This window comes from Salvia miltiorrhiza, chromosome 1 (assembly GCF_028751815.1).
Source record: "Salvia miltiorrhiza cultivar Shanhuang (shh) chromosome 1, IMPLAD_Smil_shh, whole genome shotgun sequence".
Lineage (NCBI taxonomy): Eukaryota > Viridiplantae > Streptophyta > Magnoliopsida > Lamiales > Lamiaceae > Salvia > Salvia miltiorrhiza.
In genome coordinates this window covers 60951711-60975441 of record NC_080387.1, presented here as the reverse complement: position 1 = coordinate 60975441, position 23731 = coordinate 60951711, and the positions used below count along the sequence as shown (strand labels likewise).

The following is a 23731-nucleotide window of genomic DNA, read 5'->3' as shown; positions in this document are numbered from 1 at the left end:
CTTTTAGTCTTTTACACCACCTTTTTCAGCTTTCTTAAAACCCGTGCCAGCACCCAAATGGGACACTTTTTCGTGGACGGAGGGAGTATAATAATTTATTCAAGTTGGCCTTTTTATTTTGTGTTTTGACAGATTGTATACACATAGACTTATTGCGCATTACACGTTATCATAAACGATGTAAACTGTCCAATCCAGATATTTTTTGGTGATGATAAATCGTCACAAAATCTTGATTATATTTTTTTTAAACTACAAAATCTTGATTATATTAAAACTACCTATATGGTTCACTATCCTTGTCTTGATTAACTGATTTAAACATCAAGTGATTATTTAATTTCCAGATTCTATACCTAAGCTTAAGCGATATTTACCAATTACCATGAATAAAGACGAGGATTTACCCACAACTTACCTTCGATTTTGAGTAGTTACATGAAGACACAAGTAAAAAACCAATTAACCATGAGCAAAAACTTGGATCATATAAGGTCAAAAAAAAAAAATCTAGAAGAAGTAATGCTTATAAAAATCCCAAGTCAAAAGAAGCAAATCACATTTCATTGAAGAGAAGATTCAGCATTCACATTTGACAGTGTCCTATATTTCCAAAAATCTAGAAATCAATATCAGACAAGAAATTTGCTGTCCATTTTCCCACTTTTAATTAATTTCCAAAAAGGAAATGTGAACTAGGAATGAAAAGTGAAGAAGGGTTCAATATTTTACCAACTCTGATAACTACCACAGCTAGTTGTTACCTGCATCAACTACTGCTAGAAGCTGATCTTAACATGCATCCACAGAAAAGGAAAATTATTTAACTATAAAAAAAAATTAGAAGCTTGTATAATAAATAAAAATGAAGTATGTATGAACCATGCATAGTTTTGCTTTGGCTATCCTTTTATGTTAGGTGCCTTCAACTTTCGTATTCTGTTATGGGTTCTACTAGAGGCAACGGCCCGGGATCCAGTCTTGTAAGAACTTCGGGTACTCCAGCAGTATCTCGTATAATCTGCACACAATAGGTAATGAGATGAGACGAGTGACACAGATCAAGAATCTTCCAAGTAAATGTAGAATCTAGAGCGCAAGAACTCAGATCATGATTCCATAAAGCATTTGGCTTCCTCTACTTGTTAAAACTGGAATATGTTTTATGGATTAAGGGCATAAAATTACTGACTGAAAAATGATAAGAAATCAAGAAAGCGCGGCCAGAATAGAATATTTTCGTGCAGTGCATGAAAAATTTGTATTTCAGAATCCCCTTTACCAAGTTAAGAATAACTATGAGTTATGGAGAAATAATTATCTTGTTTCCTTGGCTAATTTAAGATAATCTTATTCATTAAGTCCAGATACATTTACAAGTGTGATTCCACTGCATTAAGTAAGAGATTTCTAGCTCCGTAGCCATAATATCAGCAATAAGAACTAATAATATTACCAGGATCTCTTCATCAAGATAAGATATCATAAACAGCCTGTTGAATGTCCCACCTGCAAACCGACAAAAGCAAGCAATAAGGAACTAGGATATTAAAAGCTTTCAAATTGATGTAGCATGAGCTAGTGATTGGCAGAGAATAAGCAATGCGAACATAAGTTGCTGCAAGAAGAAAATATATAAACACGATGGATGCAAAAACATAAATTAGATGGCACGGGGTATAATCTAACATTACAAGCACAAAGACATTGGCAACGTGTACACAGCATCATTCAACAGTTGACAGTATGATGAGTTAAATTGAGAGGAGAACGAGATTCAGAAAAAGGACTGGAATAACTACGTTTAAGCAAAATGCAAAAAAGGATCTGATAAATGATCACCCTAAAAGAAATCACATAAATGATAATTTGAGATGGAACCATGTGTCTTTCAGTTAAAAGACACCTCAATGCTAAAGAGACAGACACATCATCAGAAAAAATGCAATTATATATCACAACAGCCTGGGTGTGTATCAAGCACGCTCGTTGAGGATTATGAGGATTCGGCAGAAGTTCCAAGTGGATTACAATATCGAAGGAGTATGCCTCTAAACATGATGAGCATTAAAAACCATTAAATTTATAATGAAATATAAAGATTTGTTTGTTTTCCTTTCTTGAAAAGTAGAATTGAATAATCGAGAGGAACAAGTCTCTCAAAATACTTACCAAGAGGGATCTTAAATCCATTAGCCAAGGCATCCCTGATGGGAACAGGAAGCTGCTGCAACGTGTTAGTAGCCTGAATTAAAGCACCTCTTAGTTGTTCAGGCATTGTTTCTTCATTAACTTTTGGGGATTCAAATATTCCTTCGACATATTCCTCTTTCATTCTAAGTGGCCCCTCGACAGATAGTCGCGTGGAGACAACGAATCTGCTCTCTATCTGCATGTAGGCCAGGAATATTTGTTATAAGGTGAGCCGAGGAAGCAATCTCGACCAAAAAAAGGCGCAGAACCATAAGCCAAACTTCTAATAGATCACCCTTTTGTATGTAGATATGTCCAGGGCAAAAGTTCCCTATTGCACTAGAAAAAGATTCAAGCTTTAAATCTGCCAAAACTGTTACTAATGGACCCTTCCATATTGCACTAGAAAATGTTACACGAATTTCCTTCCTAATTTGTCATTTTCGTCCATCCAAAAATTCACTTCCTGCCCCTTTTTCGAAATAATATCACCCTTCAAATTCCCACGTATTGCCACTAATGGACCCACATAAATTCACTAACTATCACTACTTTTTCTATTTTGTGGGGCCTCTTCTCCACTCACCAAATACACAACTAACATTTCTTAAAATCTGTGTCTACTTCACCTAGGAACATAATTCGTGGATAGAGTGAGTAAGATTTTGTGTTCATAACCATTGCCATCACCTTTTTACTAAGGATCTTCAACTAACTATTTTTTCATCTTAGTGTCTTATAATTATATAAACCTCATCAATTCAAATCACCTGTCAATTCAGCTGCACTAATATATTTAAGCTATTGATAAAAAATTAAAAGGGACACATGTGCCTTTATCCAAAGAAGCAGTTTATTACCGAATTTAAGAATTTCACACTCGCAGAAATATTTGCGTATCCATCCTTGATCACTACATCCAGGTTCAATAAACTTGCCAATGCTGGAGGAAACCTCCTGCAAAACAAGTAATGGATATAAAAAAAAAGACACATTCACCTACTACAAGAATTTGCAACTAAAATGTAACTTACTCGAACAAGATCCGAGCAGCAAGAAGCCCAGGGCTTCCAGATCCAAACCACTCGAAGTTCCACTGGCCATCCAGAAAAGGAGACCTGAAGAGCTGATAACGCGATAGAACAACCACATCGAGAAACTATGCTACAATGATGCTTTGACAAAAGAAAACAACTTACGTTGTTGGTCTTGGAGTTGGGTTCAGCCTCTCGAGGCTAACTATTCTCTCATTCACATCTATTTGGTGTACGCTTGTAGTCTTCCCCGTGACCAATGCCTCAAACCCTCCAGCATCTTTGAACTGAAACACACAATCTAATCATTGACATTATGAACGTACACTCACAGTTTGATCAATCTACCTTCAAAACATTGTCTTGAAATTCTAAAAATCAATGCTATATCCACAGATAGCATCATGATATTATGTGTTGAAAAAAAACAACATAAAGAATAACACATCATTATATTATGACAAGCACTTCCTTTTTAGTACTACTATATATTCCTACATTGGATTTGTTACTTTGCCACATTAGAAAAACCTTAAAACTCAGAAGCTTAAGCATTAAGAAGCACAAAGCAGTAACTCAATCAATCAGTAACATAAATACCAATATATATATATATATATATTCACAAATTCTATATATATGACAGCAAGAAACAATCTTTATTGAATGGAATACTACATATAGCCAAATTTATGCACTAAAAACAAGAATTTGCGCCAAATATAGCTAACCGAAATTACAGATTGAGCAACCAAATCATGCCCATTACTTATTTTCATTCAGAAACTACAGAAATCAATAGAATATATACCACCATTGATTACAAAAAAAGGGATCTATAAATTTACAAGAAAAAGAAAAACTCACTGCAAGAAGTAGAGATTCTTTAGCAGAGAGTCTTTCCATTTCTCTGGCATAAATAGCTGAAGGCCCTTGTACAGTTTCCTGCACCATTGCTCTACATTTTCTGCTTACTTTCCTTTTCCCTCTCGCAAATCCGCAAATTCCACCATTTCTTACAGGATTCTCAAGAAAAAACACAGCGGCAGAAGACGGATACGACGACGTACGACCAGTATGCATTACTAACAGGCTCTGAGTTGCAATCGAGGTCGCCATTTGAATGATTCTTGAAGCTAGTTGAGTTGAATATGCTATTTGAAGCTCCAACCTTCCCTTTTGCCCCTGCGTGCGTGTGTGGTGTGCTAAGTCAATGAATTGATGAGTTTTTACAATGGCATTTTCGTCTACTCACTTAATATTTTATTTGGGATATATTATTTTATTTGATGAGTAACAATGAGATATTTTTCAACAAATTTGCTTTCTTCACGTGCTTTATTTTTATTTGCTTGTACAAAATTGAGTAACTGATCTTTTAATAGGAGTTGTAGTTTGCAAACTGCCTTCGTGGGTCCTAATCTATGTGTTTAAATATAGATTCATTGATTATCTTGAAATGTGCCTCTGCAGGTGCATGTTCATTCACAACTAGTATATTTGCCCGTGCAATGCACTGCGAATATAGTTTTGCATCAAAATTAAACGATGTAGCGTGTGTATCGGTTAAGTCATTAGGGATTAATGTCTAAAATCGAAGGTCTTGGATTCGAGCCCCCTATGGTGCGGCCTTAAAATTTTTTTATTTAATCATGTTAATTTATCAAAAATAAATAAATTAAATGATGTATCAAATAAATAAATAATAAGTATTAAATATATTTAGAATATAAGTAAATTTAAATTATCTTTTCTTAAAAAATAAAATAATCTACATCAATTACTCAGTAAAGATCCTTAATTTTATTTTATAATTTTGAAAAGTATCGTTTTTAATTTTCCATCTATTTTATGGAAAACTTTATTTTCTTCCCTAAAATTATAGAATAAACAAATCATTCAAATTAAAAGAAACGAAGAAATAATAAAAAAAAAAGAGTTTTCACATCACAATATATATTTTTAAAACATGAGCTAATCATGCATAAAATTATTTTTTCTAAGTTAGCTCATTACCTATGTCATCTTATTAGAAAAGCTTCAATTGATAAGTAGGAAAATAAATAATATTATTAGAATTTATTAGAATACTAATAAAAGAGTTGAATAATTATTTGATACCAAATCAAAGATCTTGCATTTATTTTTAATTTAAGATATATATAAAATATTTTTTATAAATAAAATTTGATTTTTAAAATAAATCATCAAAATATGAAAAAGAAAATATGAGAGATAGAGTATAGAAAATTTAAGAATGCGTATGATGAAAGAGAGGAGAGATGAGAGATAAAATATACTCATGAGATTTGTTGAGTTTTATAAAGAGTAAAATTTTGAAGTAGCCAAAATGAAGCATAAAACACAATTTATGGCCACACATTGAAAAAACACAAATTTTGGCAATTTTTATTGATTTGGACGTTTTTGCCCTTAATGAGGCGGACTGGGTAGGATCAGGCACGCGGGTCGCGTGCCGGGTCGGGTTAGGCACTTATGGCACTATTAGTGCCATAAGTGCCAAGATGGCACTTATGGCACTAATAGTGCCATAAGTGTCATCAGAAATCCAAAATAAAACCAAGTAAAATAGTCATTTTGGCACTTATGGCACTATTAGTGCCATAAGTGCCAACGAAATTCAAAATAAAACTAAGTAAAATGGTCATCAGCACAAATACAGAAACAACAACACCATTTAAACCCTAAATGAAACATCTAAACCCTAAATGGATAATCTAAACCCTAAATGGAACATCTAAACCCCAAATGAATAATCTAAACCCTAAATGGAATATCTAAACCCTAGGGGAAGTGTGCACTTATGGCACTTATGGCACTATTAGTGCCATACGTGCGGCACAGATCAGATAAGATCAGATCTGTCGATGGCTGAAATCGAAGGAGACGGAGATCAGATCTGCCGATGGAGGAGGCGGCGCAACGATCAGATCAGATCCACCGCCGCCGCCTCATCAGATCAGATCCGCCACCGCCTCATCAGATCAGATCTGTCGCCGCCGCCTACAGATCAGATCAGATCTGCCGACACCTGGTGCTCCTTCGCCGGCGGCGTAGTCAGCCTCCGACTCCGCCGTGGTGGCGGACGATCTCACCACTCCGACGCGGCGAAAGCGGCGCTGGCAGATTAAACTCCGGTTCGTGAGAGCATTCGACGGCAGACTCAGAACTCCGCGACGACAATTGAAGGACGGAGGATAGTGGAGCAGCTCAGCGGTTTCACTTCGGAGGCCATTTGAGTTCAGCGCGGCGGAAGAGGCAGCCATTGGAGTGCGATGGAAAAGGGGCAAATTAGGCATACCGCCTAATTAATGGCTAAAATTTGATGTTTTAAGATTTGAGGCTAAATTTTGATTTTGTATGCCCAGTGGGACCATTCGGCCCTATTGTTTCTTTTATAAATACCCTTTAATTGATTCTTTAATTACAATTTTACCACAAACCGTGTTTTCATATAATAAATAGATATTAGACATTAATCAACCTGTTAAAACCCCCCAAAAATGTATGAATAAATAAAAAGCTTTTAGGCTCTCGAAAAAATAAAAGCTCCTAGCACAAAACATAAATTAGATCCTCGAATAGTAGCCACAACCACAAATATCTTTAAATTGTTTCAGAAAAATAAGTGAATTGTGACATTTAACTTGATCGAGTGAGAGGGCCAGTGACACTCAATCCAAGCGCTTTTCGATTAAGACATGTAATGATTCTAACACAACCAATAAAATGGTTTATTTCCATCAAAATCAAACTAAAATGGTACTATATTTGCAAGTGATGCTTCTTTCTTGAAAGAAATTCCTCCTGTTAACCGATACAAAATTAAGCTAATCATAATTAGTGAGATCCTATAACGACAATGACTCCATATATAATACTACAAAAAATAATTTTTTCCCCCTAATTTAGCGCCAGTTTATCGCATAAAGACTGGTATGCTGCGCTGCAGACCTTGAATTTCTCTTCTGCAACCACCTGCAGACAGCCACAACTAGTTAGGTTTCCCAGAAACGCAATAGCCTTTTAGCGCTCGACTCATAAGCTTTTTGTGACAAGCATCGACAGTTCGTGAAAAAAAGGAAATTGCTTTAGGCATACAAGTTCTGAAGATTCCAGAAATAGAATTTCATCGACAGCAGTTGTTTGCATTTAGAGGGCGTTTAGTTTAGGTTGTTTGATCATTTGATCCTCCAAATACTCAATCATATGTATTGTAAATCTAATCCCCGTAGAGATAATTGAAACAGGGACCATAAAGAAATACCTTGGAAGAGCCCTGGTGACGATCTGGATGCCATTTTAATGCACAAGCTCGATATCTAAAAAATTAGAACCATAGAATCACAATCTGCAGCAAGGTATCTATGAAAAGGATAAGAATTTCTATTTGAGGGAGTTTGAAAGGATCTTACGCGCTTTTAACATCATCTATTTTTAATGGACCAGCCGGACTGAGTCCCAGAGCAAGCCTGTCGGTCCTCAACCCATCTACGGGTCTCTCGTACTGTTGAGATGTGTAATATTCCTCGTATTCATCACCAAACTGATATGTTCGACCACTAGAAGTCCTATAGTTGCTAGAGTAAGCTGATGAGCGCGAAAAATGTGGTTCATCATCATCTATTGTGGAGGACCAATAGAAGGATCGTTTTCCACCAAACATGGAGTGGAACATGTCGTATTCAACACCACCATCATCATTATCATCACAAAACTCGAAACGCCCTGGGAAGTTAAGAGCATAATCAGAAGACAGGTAACAAGGAATCGACATGTTAGCATTACAGGATTAGCAATGTAGAAAAAATGTTTTATATCATATAAGCAGTCATGCAGATAAATGAGAAACTTCTTCGGTTGAAATTAATGGTAGGTCATAAAAAAAAGGGGTATACGTACTCCTAAATTGTGATGCTCTATATCTCGACCTGCCCCTATTAGATTCATTGTCCCTGAAATTTGGTCGGAACCATGAATTTCTTCGACCTGGTTGCTCGTGCTTATCCCTTTCCGTATCCCAGCTCTGTTTAATAGAAACCATACAAAGAATTTCAGAAGTCACGATGATCATTGGTAGCTCCTTAGCAATAACCACAAGCATTTTATTGGAGGCGGGGAGGAAAAGGCGAAAAGCAATTAGTGGAAAGTGGAAACTTATTTACAAGAAATAGGTTCGAACAAAAATAAACCGAGCCAAAAAATGTAGCAGCATAATATGAGAATATATGCTTTTGGCTTCATTATCAGCCATTATCATTCTATCACAGACATCTGGAAACCTACTGTAATGGGATACAAGCTAGAAAGGTTCATCTACTCGTTCAACAATACAAGTCATGACATTCAGCCCTTTATTTTTTTCTCTTAAACCCCATGCAAGTTGTAAAATATATGAAATTAAAGAGAGAAAAACAAAAGTTTGAGAATTAAAGAAAACAGGGTATTGGGGGAGGGGGGTTCGAGAATAAATCCATCAGATATATAACCTGAAATATGTTCTCTGCAAATTCATGGACATCCCGCCACAAAGTCTTTTTCTTGAGCCTTCTCTGATACTGGTTAAATTTCTGCATAAGAACGTTGCAGCAAGAACACAAGCTTTGACTCATAAAGCATACTTAAAAATCAATATGACGATAGTGACAAACATGAAATGGATCCCACTAGAAGAGATCCAACATAAAAGAATTCCATTGTTGGAACACTCTTAACTGAAACAATAGGATTTTCCAGTTCAAGAACTGCTTCACTATCTAAATAGGAAGGTGGTTGTGAAATTTTCACTTATGGAATAACGTTGTTACTGATACCTTGAAATGCTTCTGGAAGATATAAGAAGTGGGTATAACTCAAATTATGTAACTGCAGTTGCTAATCGAATGGAAGAATTTATCAAGACAGACAAACTCTAGACTTAGCTGTGTATCCTACCTCGAGTCATTTTCAGCCTATACTATAACCAAGGAATACGAAGCTAACAAGAATAGTGCAAACTACTCCGCTCAATCTTATACGCAGATACTCCAATATCAAGTAAATTGCTCCGACTATCGTCAACATTACTCTTTATATAACACCAAAAACATCAGCAACCAAATTAACTATCAGCTAGTTTGTATAAATGACAATAACTTATTTCTGCACCACGCCTGTAACATTCATTCTACTCCATTATAGAATATCAAAGCAAATTGCAAAAGATAAAAAACAGAAAACAAAATCTCACCTTTGGGGAACCCCTAACAAAGCTGACCTGCACAACAAGGAAAAAAAAACAAATTAATACAATTGTGCAGCAAATACACTTCCATTTCAGAACATCCCACACAAATCATTCCCACATTTGTAAAATATTTAACTCACTTCTCATGAAACAACAACTCAATTCCTAGCTGACAGTTTTCACCAAAACGCCCTAATTTCAAAATTATAAAATCCACAAACACAAACACACTGAAATACAAAACGCCCAAATTTCAAAATTATAAAATCCACAAACACAAACACACACTGAAATACGCATTCATAGAATCGCACAGAGGAATGAAGGAGCGTACGGGATCCCAATGGGTGCGCCTTTTGCGCTCGGAAACAGGAGTGCTGTGAAAAAGGCAAGCTCTGAGCTGAAAAGGGTTGGCTTGCGAATTGATCGCCGCCGCTATTCTGCCGGATTTATTCATTCTCTAATATCATTGATAAGAAAAATGTGAATTTTCTCTGGTTTTCTCCTTTCGTTTTTATGGCGTTGGGGAGTGGCGACCCTGAAAAAAAGGGCGATTCACAAATGAGTGAGTCAACTCGGAAGACTCTGTGGAAACGGGCCGGGTCATCTTGGTTGTATTTTGTGAAGAGAAGAACATTTGGGTTGTATTTTGTAAATGGGCATTTCACGATCCCCGTTATATGCTAAGCTACTGAAGCCCATATATTCTAAAAAAAATGACAAACAATATAGCCTATAGGGCAATTATATTCATAGCCCCCGTTTTACTCAGTACAGAGTAAAACAGGGGCTATGAATATAATATCCAACAATATATAGTACTACTAGTGTACCTCCCGTGCTCATTTGTGAAGGTATAATTTTTTTAAGTATTGATAAGATAAAATTGTTATTGCAAAAATTAGAATAATTTTGAGATGAATATTATTTTTATTAATTTCTCAATTAATAATAATTATGTAAATTACATTATTCTAATCAATAGAGACACAAAATTACTAAACTAACGTTGAAAAAAATAACTATAAATAAATAAATTATATCAAATATTAGGAGGGTTGTAACCGTAAACTCGAAAAGCAACTTTAAGTCAAACCTAATTTTAAATTTCATAAATTCAAATATATAATTGTTATAATTATATCTACGTATTGAATGTAATTATATAATTTACCATTTATATCTATTTTTTTAATAATTATACGATTAATTAAATTAAAACATGTTTCATAGAAAAGAGAAAAAGATAAATAAATTGTATTGATTCATAAAGAGAAAATTAGAATTAAAACAAAAAATAATTCAAAAGAATAGAAAAATAGAAAAGAAAAAAACGAAAATACCAAGACCCACGGTTATAAGAAAATAAATAATTTTATACATGCTCTTTTTTGAGTCATATCCCTAGAGTGTGCCGTAAAAACTTGTATATTTATTTGTTCGATTTATTTATCCACCAAAAAGGTAAATTAATAATTACCCTACAAAGGAAGTAAAAAAAGAAATATTTTTTGGATTATGCTAAAACATTAAATGGTCAAAAAAGTAAAAAATAAATATTGTTTTTTGAATCATGCTAAAACATTAAATGGTTAAGAATAATTCGCATAATAATAAAAGAGTAAAATTTTGAAGTAGCCAAAATGAAGCATAAAACACAATTTATGGCCACACATTGAAAAAACACAAATTTTGGCCATTTTTATAGCTTTGGGACGTTTTTGCCCTTAATTGGGCGGACTGGGTAGGGTCAGGAGCGCGGGTCGCGTGCCGGGTAGGATCAGGCACGCGGGTCGGGTTAGGCACTTAAGGCACTATTAGTGCCATAAGTGCCAAGCTTGGCACTTATGGCACTATAAGTGCCATAAGTGCCAACGAAATTTTTTTTTTACTCCCCCTGCCCTGTCTACCCCCCAGACCCCCGACCCCACCCACCCCACCCACCCCCAAGCCAAAAAAATTTACTTTATTATTTTATTTTATGGCACTAATAGTGCCATAAGTGTCAACGAAAATTTTTTTTTACTCCCCCTGCCCTGTCTACCCCCCAGACCCCGACCCCACCCACCCCCAAGCCAAAAAATTTTACTTTATTATTTTATTTTATGGCACTTATGGCACTAATAGTGCCATAAGTGCCAACGAAAATCCAAAATAAAATAAAGTAAAATGGTATTTTTAGCACAACATGCAGAACAAATATAGAAACAACATCATCATCTAAATCTGGGGGGTGGGTGGGGTCGGGGGTCTGGGGGGTAGACAAGGCAGGGGAAGTAAAAAAAAAAAATTTTTTTTTTGGCTTGGGGGTGGGTGGTGGGGGGGTGGGTGGGTAGGTGGGGGGTGGGTGGGGTCGGGGGTCTGGGGGTAGACAAGCAGGGGAAGTAAAAAAAATTTTTTTTTTTGGGCTTGGGGTGGGTGGTGGGGGGGGGAGGGGTGGGTGGGGTCGGGGGTCTGGGGGGTCGGGGGTCTGGGGGGTAGACAAGGCATGGGTTAATCCCTAAATCTGGATCCGGGTCAAATGAAGTTGTTGGATCTATTGGGTTAAAGGGTAAATTAGGTAGAGCACATAAAAGATGACCAAATATTGATATTTTAAATTTTGTGGACAAAATTTAAGTTTCAATCACCAATAGGGCCATCCGGCCCTATTGTTTCATAATAAAATATGCGTTTTGTGTAAATAATAAAAAAATGTTTTTTTCAAGCATGAAGAAACATGTGCATCGTTTTAATTTTTTTATTTGATCTTTTCATAACCTAAATTGAATACAAGAATTCACACTTACACTGAGTGCGCCGAATGCACAGCACTAACTCATATTTATAATTGAAGAACTATGTCAGAAAGATAGAAACTAACCGTTAAGAGAATAACAAACTACCGAATAATAATCTATGTACAAATTCCATCAATCAATAGGCCTCTATTAGTAGATCAACATACTTAATTGACCATCAACTGATGCTTCAGCTTAACTAACATATTCAACTGATCCCATCAGCTGGCATCCTTCTCTCAATTGATAATCCAATATAAACATGTATGTTGCAGGCACACTTTTATCAACATCTCTTACATCACCTCATTATGACTTCAAGCACTCACCAATTTAACATATTTGAAGTAATAGTTTTAGTCATTATTTACTTATCATTTTAAATATAATCTGATTCAAACTCGTTTTTTAGTCAACGATGGATATTAGTAGAGATATCAAGTATGTCGAGTTGAGGAGGGAGAAACGATAAATTGTTGAGAAGCTTATCTTGAGCGAAAGAGCTGAGATTGTCGAAAGTGATTTTCCGATTTTGTTGATGTTATGAAGACTAAATTAATCATATAGATTATTCTGAATTTGGAGAGATGAAGGGCAATTGTCATAAATCATAATTTTATGAAGTCGAGAATTTCTTCAAGGTGAAGCACATTAATTAGTAGAGAGACAATTATGTAGCTCATGTATTAACTGTCATGTTATGGTTGATCTTTTCATTTTTGAAGTGTTCGAACTCTTTTTTTATGAATTTCCATTTTTCCTATATAAAAAAAATCAATGACTTGAGGCATCCTGCATTCCATCGCTTCCCCTTCTTGGACCATCCAATTTAAGATGGCCACAATCACAAATAAGAAAATTTGACCACCCGATTCGAAAGCAAACCAATGCCTTATGATTCATTGGTATATTCCATCTGTTTAATCTCTAGCAATATCCACTAGTAGTAGTGGTGAGTAATTTTTCATATAAAAAATAAACTAATTAAAGATTTATTTATTTATTTTGTTTTCCATTTGTTGTTGAGGGTGACCATTTTTACCTCAAAATATATATATTCACAATTTTTTCCATAAGCGAGCAAGGATATATATACTTGGTTCCCAAATAAGCACATATCGTTTTATTCAAGTTCTAATATCTTCTCCATATTTCTGAATGAAGAGATTTGGCACTCTAATAACCACGAATTTAATAAAATTTTAATTTAACTTGCGTCGACCTTAAAAGAACAAATGTTTATAGGTGAAGATTAAAAATATCCATTTTTGATAAATATATTAAGTTTGATAAAAATATATCGTATCCATCCAATGTTTGGTATTCGAATTTGGCATTTGGTGATTACTAGTGTATTACCCGTCGAAATTCGACGGGTACATATTTTTTTGTAATTTATATATTTTATGTTATTTTTATGATAATTATATAAAATATTTTTTTATGTAAATTATTTATATAATTAATTAAATTAAATTAAATTAGTAATACATTTTAAATTATATTAATGTCAACAACTTTTAGCAATTAAATTATTAATTTTGTTGAGATCATAAAAATACCCATTAATTTTCATATGAAATTTTATAAAAAGTTGACGCGTAAGAAAAAAAAAAGAGTAGAAATACATATAAATTTGACATAGGTATCATATAATTCCGAACTTCTAAAAGCATAACTAATTATGAAAATAATCTCGCCTGATATTTAAAAGACCATAACTGATTTATCGAACATCGTATCATTTGGAGTTTTAAGACCAACCAAGTTGTGGGCATCAGCTCGTCGCAAACTTCACAGATCACCTCTAACTTTTGAGCATCATCTTGTCTGAAACTTGAAAGAGAATCATCTCGTCTAAAACTTGAAAGAACGTCATCTCGTCTGGAGTTTTGAGCATCATCTCATCTAGAGTTTGAGAGAGCATCATCAAATATGAAATTATATTCAACCATGACTCCAATTGTCAACTATCTAACAAACATAACTCTAACAATTTAGATATTTTATTTATATATGTAATTTTATTAGTTCAAACTCTAGAGAGAAAGGAAAGAGAAGAGTTCTTAAAGCAGTAAAAGAGAGAGCGTGTGCTTTATTTCATCATCGTAGGTATTTATAGGCATTACAGTCGGGGTAAAGTAGTAAATTCGTCTGGTCATCTATTCTGCATGCTCGTCATTAAACTAATTAAGGCTATTATTATATTATAACTTGTCAGGTCGTTGTCCCCTAATTACAGAGCTGGATTCTGTCCTCATCATCCCGCTCTGTCTAGTAGCTCTGAATTTCCTTCCTTGGGGCAGACCTCTACTCTTTTGGCTCCGCTCTGCTAAGTAGCTCCGCCTTCTGGCGAATTGTCTCTAGCGTGTGGCTCCGCGCTCTGGCTCCAATAGCTTAGCTCTGACTCTGGATCTGGCGATTTGGCTCTGGCTCTGACTCTTATGACTTAGCTCTGACTCTGGATCTGACGACTTTGCTCTGGCTCTGACTTTAATGACTTAGCTCTGGAATCTCTGCTCTGACATCTCTGCTCTGGCAACTTGGCTCTGGCCCTCTGCTCTGGTTAGCTCTGGCTCTGTCAGCTCTGCTCTGGCAACTCTGCTCTGGTTAGCACTGGCTCTGGCATCTCTGCTCTGGCTAGCTCTGCTCTGGTATCTCTGCTCTAGCAACGTGGCTCTGACCTTCTGCTCTGGAAGCTCTGCTCTGGCTCTGGCAGCTCTCCTCTGGAAGCTCTGCTCTTTAAGCTTTACTCTAGCAACTCAAAATGGTATTATATGGACCCAATCAACTGTAATTTACATATTTCGTCGAAAGGCTTATAACATATCTTTCACAAGTCAGAAACAAATTTTATTCAAATACGAAGCACTAAAATTACACAACAAAAGGTTTGTTTTGCTCCCTAAACACAACAAAAAAAAGAACAAAAGTACCTTGTGTTGGCTGAAAAAACACGATGAAGCGTAAATCATTATTAACTAAGGAATTTATAGCTAAAAATCTAGGTATGCAATTATAGAATTTAACTAAGGAATTATCGACTTTAGAGAGAGAAAATGATTGAGAGAAGAGAGAGACAGTGAAGGGGGAGACGACGCCGACCGGATTCAGGGACGATGGTGATGGGGTGAGGAAGAGGCAGGCGTGAGGAAGAGGGAGACGTGACTTTTGTTTTAAAAGTGAGAATGAGAATATATAGATTGGATTCTCAAATGCCACGTTGGAGATTGAGATTGAAAAGAAAGAATTTGAGGCATGCCACGTAGGCTAAGGTCTAATCGTATTATAGAATTTATTATTATTATTATTATTATTATTATTATTATTATTATTATTATTATTATTATTATTATTATTATTATTATTATAGTAATGGACGAACAGAAACAAATAAAGTTTGCAGAAATGAAAAATATATTTTTCTTCCCTATATAAATAAAATGTATGGATTTATTTTATAAAAAATAAAAATAAAATTTTAATTATTTTGATAGACATAAAATAAGATTTTGTTTTAAATTAATCAGTTTATAGAATTTGTGCCTTATTATGCAAACATGTAAATCAATGACCGGACCCGTTTATAATTTACATATATGTGCATGTCTCAATTCAAACTTAATTTAAAATTAATTTTATTGAAAATTATTAAGAATATAAATATTATATATATATATATATATATATATATATATATATATACACACACACACACACTCACACAATATAATATATTGCAACATATACATATAATATGTACGCTATTGAGAAATATAAAATTAATAACAAATATACATCTAATCACTAACATTCAATTAAAATAATTTATCGTATATAGATTATAATTTTTTTCTTATCATACATATAAATCTAATTTTTATCTAGAATAAATAAATAATAAAATTTATTAATTTAGATTATATGTAATGTTAATATTATTATATATATACATTTATTATTAGTTATATTTATTATGATTAATGAATCTTTATATAGAATGTAATAGTTAATTAATTAATAAATGATGAAGATTATATATGAAAAATTTTGAAATGGTGAGATTTTAGATATGCCACATAGACTAAGGCTTAATCCTATTATATAATAGATAGAAAATTGAAGTATCTGATTGAACAATGAAAATGAGCATATTTATGGTGTAAGCTTAAAGCTAGTGCCTACTGAAGCTCAACAGTGTGTGATTGGGTAAGCTTAACGTTATGGAAAATCATACAACAGCCATAGTGATGTGCACTGCACGTTAACATCGGACGATTGACCGTCGGAACGGGTGGGCGAAACGGACACGTGTCGGTGTAGAATGAATGTGGGCGCACGTGGACGACATGGTCTCCAGAGTGTCGGAAACGGAATGCTGAGCTGGAAGCTGCACCAACTTTTTCCATCCCCCAATGTGGGCGTCTATCATTGCCCTCGCTCTACCCACCCTCACTATCAAAAGGAGAAATTTCAAGAGAGAGAAAAGGGTGTTCCAGATTTTGATTCTTTTGTTGGACGACTTTTTTGTGATTAGACGAGTCTACCCCTGTGATCTAGAAAAGGTGTGCCCTATGCCCTTTTAGGGATTTGAGATTTTTTTTTTCATACTTTATGTGCAAGTATTGCACGAATAATTTTGTGGAGACAAGTGTGATTTCAATTTAACTTTGTAGACTTTTTTATTTGCTGTGTGGATTCTGAAATGTCTATTTCTTGTATATATGTTTTTGGTGGATGGAATTTTAGTGTTTGTTAAAGTAGATTAATTTGATTAGAATTATATGTCAATAATTCTGATTTATCATTTTAAAAGTAGTATAAATTAGTCTTGTAACTTATGATAACTACTGAGTATCGAATGTGAATATTATTCCAAACTAAAATTTGAAAACTTTCGGCACTAATCCAACTATTGATGATTCAAATCCAACTAATATAAACATCATCAACATATACCAACACAGTGGCCATAACAAAAGTGCTAAAGTATCCCTCTAAAAGTTGAAAGACAGAGATGGTAATGAGCTGAAAAGTGAAGGGCATATCTGTCCACACAGCACAATTGCAAGCAAAAGGCAGCCAGCTAAATCCACCATCAGTGTGATGCTGTCGTGGGCGCCACAACCCACCGATTGAAATCATGACAATCCAACGGCTCTGATCTTCACAATCATGAATTTGATGTTCATTTCAGATGAATTTCATCCGAGGCTGAGCTCCAAGCACTCGTTTTTAAAACAAAGAGGGCGGGCACTGGACACACAAGAGGCCAACAATTATCGTGAAGAGAGAGAGAGAGAGGGCGCAGGAGAGAGAAAGTCGCACCACAGGAGGAGGAAAAGAGCAGGACGCAATTTCCTTAACTTCAAGGCTTCCAAAGGTACAGTCTTTGCGTTCAACTACGCTTTCTCATCTCAAAGATTCCATTTTTGATCCATATTTTTATGAAAGATTCGGTTTTTATTTCGTTTGAGAGGAAAAGGTTGGATTTGTTATGCCTTTTTGTGTTTGCAAGTGTTTGATCTGTGCAAGAAGCTTCCTATTTTGTTTGTTTTTTGAAGTAAGATGAGGATCTTACCATTTGTGCTTGTCACTAACTAACTGTGATCTGTGGATCTGCAAATGGGTGGTTTCAATTATGCGTAGATACAAGGAATTAAGAATTGACGATTCTTGATTTGCTATATATGGATTAATGAAGTTCACTTTTTCTTTTTTCTTTTTTTATATCATTATATGTAGTTCATGATTACTAGTTGAAAATTTGTGTACTTGTATTTGCAATCTAATGAGATCGAACCAATATAATTTGGGGCTTATCTTTTTTTTTTCTTTTTTTTTTTAACTTTTCTTTATTGAAATACCGATCACTTTTTGGTTGAATCTGTCTACTGATATTGTTTGCCATCATAAGTCGCCTGTTGAAGGACTGTTAAAAACTATTTCTATGAATGCTTAATGAGATTATTGCATCAAGGGTGATGTAGGAATTTAGTAGAATCATGGTAATATTTCGGTAGATTGAAAAAAAAAATAGCATCAACTAAGATCCAATCTGCTCCTATGTATTGGTCTTGCATTATCTGGATCCGATCTTGATGCCAATGATATTTTTGTGTAACATTTGAAGTGAGTTTCTCTTAGTAATATTTTAGCATAAGGCTTTGACTGTCATGACTTTAGAGTTTCGATTCAGATTTTATGATTTTGTGAATTGCTTTGAATTCTCTCATATATTTAAAGACGATCTTCTTTTTCTCCAGATTAGATTAAGAGATGGCAGAAGCTGAAGATATTCAACCTCTTGTTTGTGACAATGGAACTGGAATGGTTAAGGTAAGCTCATCAATAAGTACCTAAAAAAATGCTCTCTCTCTCTCCCATGTTCCTAATTCAGATGCTTCAATTGCTTTACAATGATGGATCCGTGATCGTAGGTTTTAGTGTGTTTATGATTTCAGAAGCATTTATAGTTGATATTGATCTCGAATATGTCTCAGGCTGGATTTGCTGGAGACGATGCTCCAAGGGCCGTCTTTCCCAGTATTGTGGGGCGCCCTCGTCACACTGGGGTGATGGTTGGGATGGGCCAAAAGGATGCCTATGTGGGTGACGAGGCTCAGTCCAAGAGAGGTATTTTGACACTGAAATATCCGATCGAGCATGGAATTGTCAGCAACTGGGATGATATGGAGAAGATTTGGCATCATACCTTCTACAACGAGCTTCGTGTGGCCCCAGAAGAGCACCCGATCCTCTTGACCGAAGCTCCTCTTAACCCCAAGGCCAATCGTGAAAAGATGACCCAAATCATGTTTGAGACCTTCAATACCCCTGCTATGTATGTCGCCATTCAGGCTGTTCTCTCTCTCTACGCCAGTGGACGTACAACAGGTCAGGAAAGAAAAGGGATTATTTGATAATCATATACTGATGAAATAGAGCGATCATTACTGAAATATCTTGATTATTTACTCTATTGCTAGATACTGCAACATGCTTAAGTTCATTATTTCGTGCAGGTATTGTTCTCGACTCTGGGGATGGTGTGAGCCATACAGTACCAATCTATGAGGGTTATGCTCTCCCCCATGCAATCCTCCGTCTTGATCTTGCTGGTCGTGATCTCACCGACAGCCTCATGAAGATCCTCACAGAACGTGGCTACATGTTCACGACTACAGCAGAGCGGGAAATTGTGAGGGACATTAAGGAGAAACTAGCCTACATTGCCCTCGACTATGAACAAGAGCTCGAAACTGCAAAGACGAGCTCTGCTGTGGAGAAGAACTACGAGCTGCCTGATGGACAGGTGATCACTATCGGAGCTGAAAGGTTCAGATGCCCCGAGGTCCTCTTCCAGCCCTCAATGATCGGGATGGAAGCTGCTGGCATTCACGAAACCACCTACAACTCCATCATGAAGTGTGATGTTGATATCAGGAAGGATCTGTACGGTAACATCGTCCTCAGTGGTGGCTCGACCATGTTCCCAGGTATTGCTGACCGGATGAGCAAGGAGATCACGGCTCTTGCCCCGAGCAGCATGAAGATTAAGGTGGTGGCTCCACCGGAGAGGAAGTACAGTGTCTGGATCGGAGGGTCCATCCTGGCTTCTCTCAGCACGTTCCAGCAGGTAAGTTCGACATTTAAATGTTCCCTAAATGTGCCAATAACTGTTACAGATTTCAGGTTGATTGATTAAATTTTGTTTTTTATTGCAGATGTGGATTTCTAAGTCCGAGTATGATGAGTCTGGCCCTTCAATCGTGCACAGAAAGTGCTTCTAAGACAAAAGTTGCCTTGCAAGAGGAGTCATAAAATCATAAGATTGTTGATGCTTTGCTTTTTTTTGCTTATTCCTTTTATCCGAGTCTTTAAGATTTGATCATTGTGACAGAAAAAGAAAAAAAAAAAAACATCATGTCTAAAAAATTATTCAATTTTTCCCCCTTGAAATATTACTTTGTAGAAGAGTTGTGTATTATTACTCAATGGTATTATGATTTGAGTTTTGGATGGAGGCCAGATGTTTAGTATTTATCATCTGTTTGTTGATTGGTAGTCATCTACTACTGTAATCGTTATACGAGTTTGTAATGGCAGACTGAATCTTGGGATTGTTGCTACACTTTGCTTTCACAATTTTATTTTGTTACTTTGGTGTTGACATATAAAATTCGTAGAGTAGGACTACAAAAATGAAAAAATATGGAACTTGACAGTGCAGTATATACACATGTTATTCTTATAAGCCGAAAATACCGGTAGCAGTAGCAGATTGTGTAGCAAAATTTGGAGGGAAAGTGGGCATAAAATCCCTCGACTTTGCAAGAGGAACTTCACCAAACCATGAATCATCCACGGCTTCATCCTATTGCGTGGATCATACGTCAGAAGCCTGCTCAGCAAATCAAATCCAGCATTCGACAACACCGGCGTCGACCCTGTAAATGTCACAGCAGGAAACCTTTGTCTCAATAAATTTCTGTCATTATCGACTCCGTCCTTGGGGGTTTCGAGAAGCTTGAATATCTTGTGTAATTGATCGGTCTCTACCATGCCATCGAATATTTAATGGGCGGCGCAATAGCAGCTCTGCCATGAAGCTCCACATATCAACGGCGGTGGAATAGTCCCGGGCTCCCAAGAGCAGGTCGGGCGCCCTGTACCAGTGTGTGTGTGTGTGGTATCATGTTATTGTGGTTAAACCAAAGTCGCATAACTTCAACTCCCCACAATTATTCAATAGTAACAGATTCGAAGTTTTTATGGGTGAGAGTTACATATTAACTTAAGTACTTACATATTAACTTAAGTACTTTGTATCTTGAGTAATAATAATTTATATATGACAGTTGGTAATCTCTAGTATGCGATTGTATCCAGTATAATATGTTGATAACATCTTCTTAAGAAGCTTAAAAGGTTTATTGCACAAAACCATGTAGGTCGATTAAGTTCATGTGCAATAATAAGGTTGAGTGGTACTACTTAAGGATTAATAAAAAAATTAATTAATATAAGATGTCAGAAGCTTTAATTAATTAATGGATATTGAATATCTTAAATACGAGGGTTCGATAAGTCTTAATACAAGCGTTGACAATAAATGGGTAAGTCGATATTGATTCTCTAGTGGAATGAATTAATATTTATAAATTAATTATGATCTAAACTGATCATAAGAATTAATTCATTTGAGGCCCATCTTTATTCCTTGTATTTGATTCATGGGCTGGCCCAAAGACTCCTGAGCCCAATAGGAAAAGAATAGCCCAACTCACAAGTTTGGCCCATATCCTGTGTTTATAATTATAAATACAGATCATCTTTCAGAACAGAAAATACAGACGTATTGCATAATTTCATATTACAGAGAATTAAGTTTTCTGTGAGCGTTGCACGACGCTATTGAGTGGGAGTTTTTCTCCGTGGAATCTTCGAAGATCGGTTGGAGTTTTTCTTAGGGGAATCTTTGAAGATCGCCCTTAATCCGATGTCAGAGATTGAGCAGGATACAGTTCAGAAGATCAGAGCCGGAGTTAGATGACGACGTCAAAGATTGAGCGGGATACAGTTCAAAAGATTAGAGCTGAAGTCAAATATTCTCAGGAAATCACTTTCTGGCAATCTTCGTACAATGGCCATAACTTCGTCTACAGAATTTTGATTCAGGCGACCACGAAAAACTCTTTCGAAAATGAAGAAGTCGTATTTTTGGGCATAATGCAATTGGGTATCGTTTGAGGTGTCCAACGGGGCATTGAAGTATGTTGTCCTGTTCAGCGATTTAATTTATGAATTCATACGAATTCTTCAGCTATTTCTAACCTCTATGTAATTTAATAGATGGATGCAATATTTAATCGATGTATGGTGAATTTAAATAATCCAAGAGACGAACATCGGACAAATTAAATGTTAATTAAATTTAATATTTCTACATATTGATCCAGCTACTACAAGACCAATTCCCTCCGACTGGCTGTCACACACTGCTGATAGTGTCTCTCTGTATTAAGGCATGTTGATCCACTCTAAATGACCATCAGATTACATGGTTTTGCTTCAACAATAACTTGTTTCATTCTTGTTAGTAATAACTTGTTTCTTTCTTGTTAAAACACGCCAGCTTGAGCAGAAATTGAGGCCCACTATGTTGTGTGAAATAGATGCTCCCCTAGGGTCCCAATGACTAGCCTGAGCAGAAATTGAGGCCCACTATGTTGTGTGAAATAGATGCTCCCCTAGGGTTCCAACGACTAGATTGGAGGGCAAGAATATTGATTGTAGAGGGTCCAAGAATATTGGTTGCATTCCAAGTCCCTTTGGGTTGAGACTTCAGCACAAACATGCAATATTTGCCACTTGAATGTCACTACTATCTTTGTCCAATGCGGACTTGCATATTAGATGTATAGATCCCAAGGGTATTTTATATGCCGGCGGCTGAAAACTCCCTATGTCCTACTAGAATTGTCAACTTGGCCGGATTGGCCCAGTCCGAATCGGCCCAAACCCAGTATGGGCCAGCACACTCGATTGAATGAGTTAGCTGGATCGGCCAACCCTTTGAAATGGGCTCTATTTGGGACATTTATCAAGCCCAAGCCCGACCCAGGATTAGGACCGTTAGAAGCCCAACCCAAGCCTGCCCAGGACCTGTTCTCGGTAGAAATGTGGACAGAACAACGACGTGAATGTAGGAACCGAGGCAAGAGTTAGACTTTTTCTCCGTAAGACAAAATTGCCCCGCACAGTACACACGGTTCGATGGCAAATGTCCCCAAGATACAACGGTTTGAATGAGTACGAGACCTTGTACTAGGAACTCGAACTTCCAGCGAACTACAGAATACTCGGGACTTGAGTATGAACTAGAAGAGAGAATGAGTAAAATTAATTATCTGAATAATTTTGGTGTGTCTAATCTCATTTTGCAAGGCTGTATTTATAGGAGAAGGAAGGGTGCGATGAAGAGGTGTCTGCCAGGAGGTGGCTGTTCGAACCAACCAATGGTCCGAACCATCGCACTGGTTCGGTCAAAGGGTGCGAGCCAACCACCCCCACCTCACCAGTCTGATCCAACCGTTGCCACGTCAGCAACCTCATCCACCCAGATTCCTTATCCGCCACGCGGTGCCACGTCACCGAGCCACATGTTCCACGTCACACGAGCCACCGTTTCGTTTGTCAAAACTAAAGGCGTGCAAAGTGCGCCTACAAAGCGCCCATTGCGACAAGTGCGACGTGCACGTGCTCGGCCTCGGACTCGGACTCGGAAGGTGCTTCCTCGTAGGAATTTGAGTTTTAGCCTTAAAAGACTAAGTCAAAACCCACTTGGGTGCACCATATGGTCCACCATAGAGAAGCACACTTGATTGTTCCTTTATGGTGGAGAGCACTTTATAAATAGCTTTCAACTTCCTTATTTTTCCAATGTGGGATGACACTCCACATTTCCATTTTCA

At 36.3% G+C, this 23731-nt stretch overlaps 3 protein-coding genes across 6 annotated transcripts; 1 reads left to right on the top strand and 2 right to left on the bottom strand.

The window, feature by feature from the left end:
• Nucleotides 1-808: 808 nt before the first annotated feature.
• Nucleotides 809-4475, bottom strand: LOC131000905 (probable plastid-lipid-associated protein 13, chloroplastic). The gene is made up of 7 exons (XM_057927051.1): nucleotides 4095-4475; nucleotides 3393-3514; nucleotides 3228-3311; nucleotides 3054-3150; nucleotides 2173-2389; nucleotides 1457-1509; nucleotides 809-1021 (listed from the first exon to the last, which is right to left on the bottom strand). Exons 1-7 carry the CDS (start codon nucleotides 4344-4346, stop codon nucleotides 926-928), a joined length of 921 nt encoding a protein of 306 aa, XP_057783034.1. The 5' UTR covers nucleotides 4347-4475; the 3' UTR covers nucleotides 809-925.
• A 2483-nt stretch (nucleotides 4476-6958) lies between these two features.
• LOC131000895 (uncharacterized) lies at nucleotides 6959-10149 on the bottom strand. Its single transcript, XM_057927039.1, has 7 exons — nucleotides 9809-10149; nucleotides 9478-9504; nucleotides 8738-8818; nucleotides 8151-8274; nucleotides 7664-7976; nucleotides 7516-7570; nucleotides 6959-7226 (listed from the first exon to the last, which is right to left on the bottom strand). The coding sequence occupies exons 1-7, from the start codon at nucleotides 9929-9931 to the stop codon at nucleotides 7152-7154; spliced, it is 798 nt and encodes a 265-aa protein (XP_057783022.1). The 5' UTR covers nucleotides 9932-10149; the 3' UTR covers nucleotides 6959-7151.
• A 6546-nt stretch (nucleotides 10150-16695) lies between these two features.
• Nucleotides 16696-20386, top strand: LOC131000843 (actin-7). 4 transcript variants are annotated; one of them, XM_057926981.1, is made up of 6 exons: nucleotides 16696-16819; nucleotides 17452-17637; nucleotides 18521-18593; nucleotides 18758-19151; nucleotides 19280-19893; nucleotides 19982-20386. In XM_057926981.1, exons 3-6 carry the CDS (start codon nucleotides 18534-18536, stop codon nucleotides 20045-20047), a joined length of 1134 nt encoding a protein of 377 aa, XP_057782964.1. In that variant the 5' UTR covers nucleotides 16696-16819; nucleotides 17452-17637; nucleotides 18521-18533; the 3' UTR covers nucleotides 20048-20386. The 4 variants fall into 4 exon arrangements, with proteins under 4 accessions (XP_057782964.1, XP_057782956.1, XP_057782972.1 ...); XM_057926973.1 differs by having other exon boundaries at nucleotides 16717-16819; nucleotides 19280-20386; XM_057926989.1 differs by lacking the exons at nucleotides 16696-16819; nucleotides 17452-17637 and adding an exon at nucleotides 17645-17739.
• Nucleotides 20387-23731: the final 3345 nt, after the last annotated feature.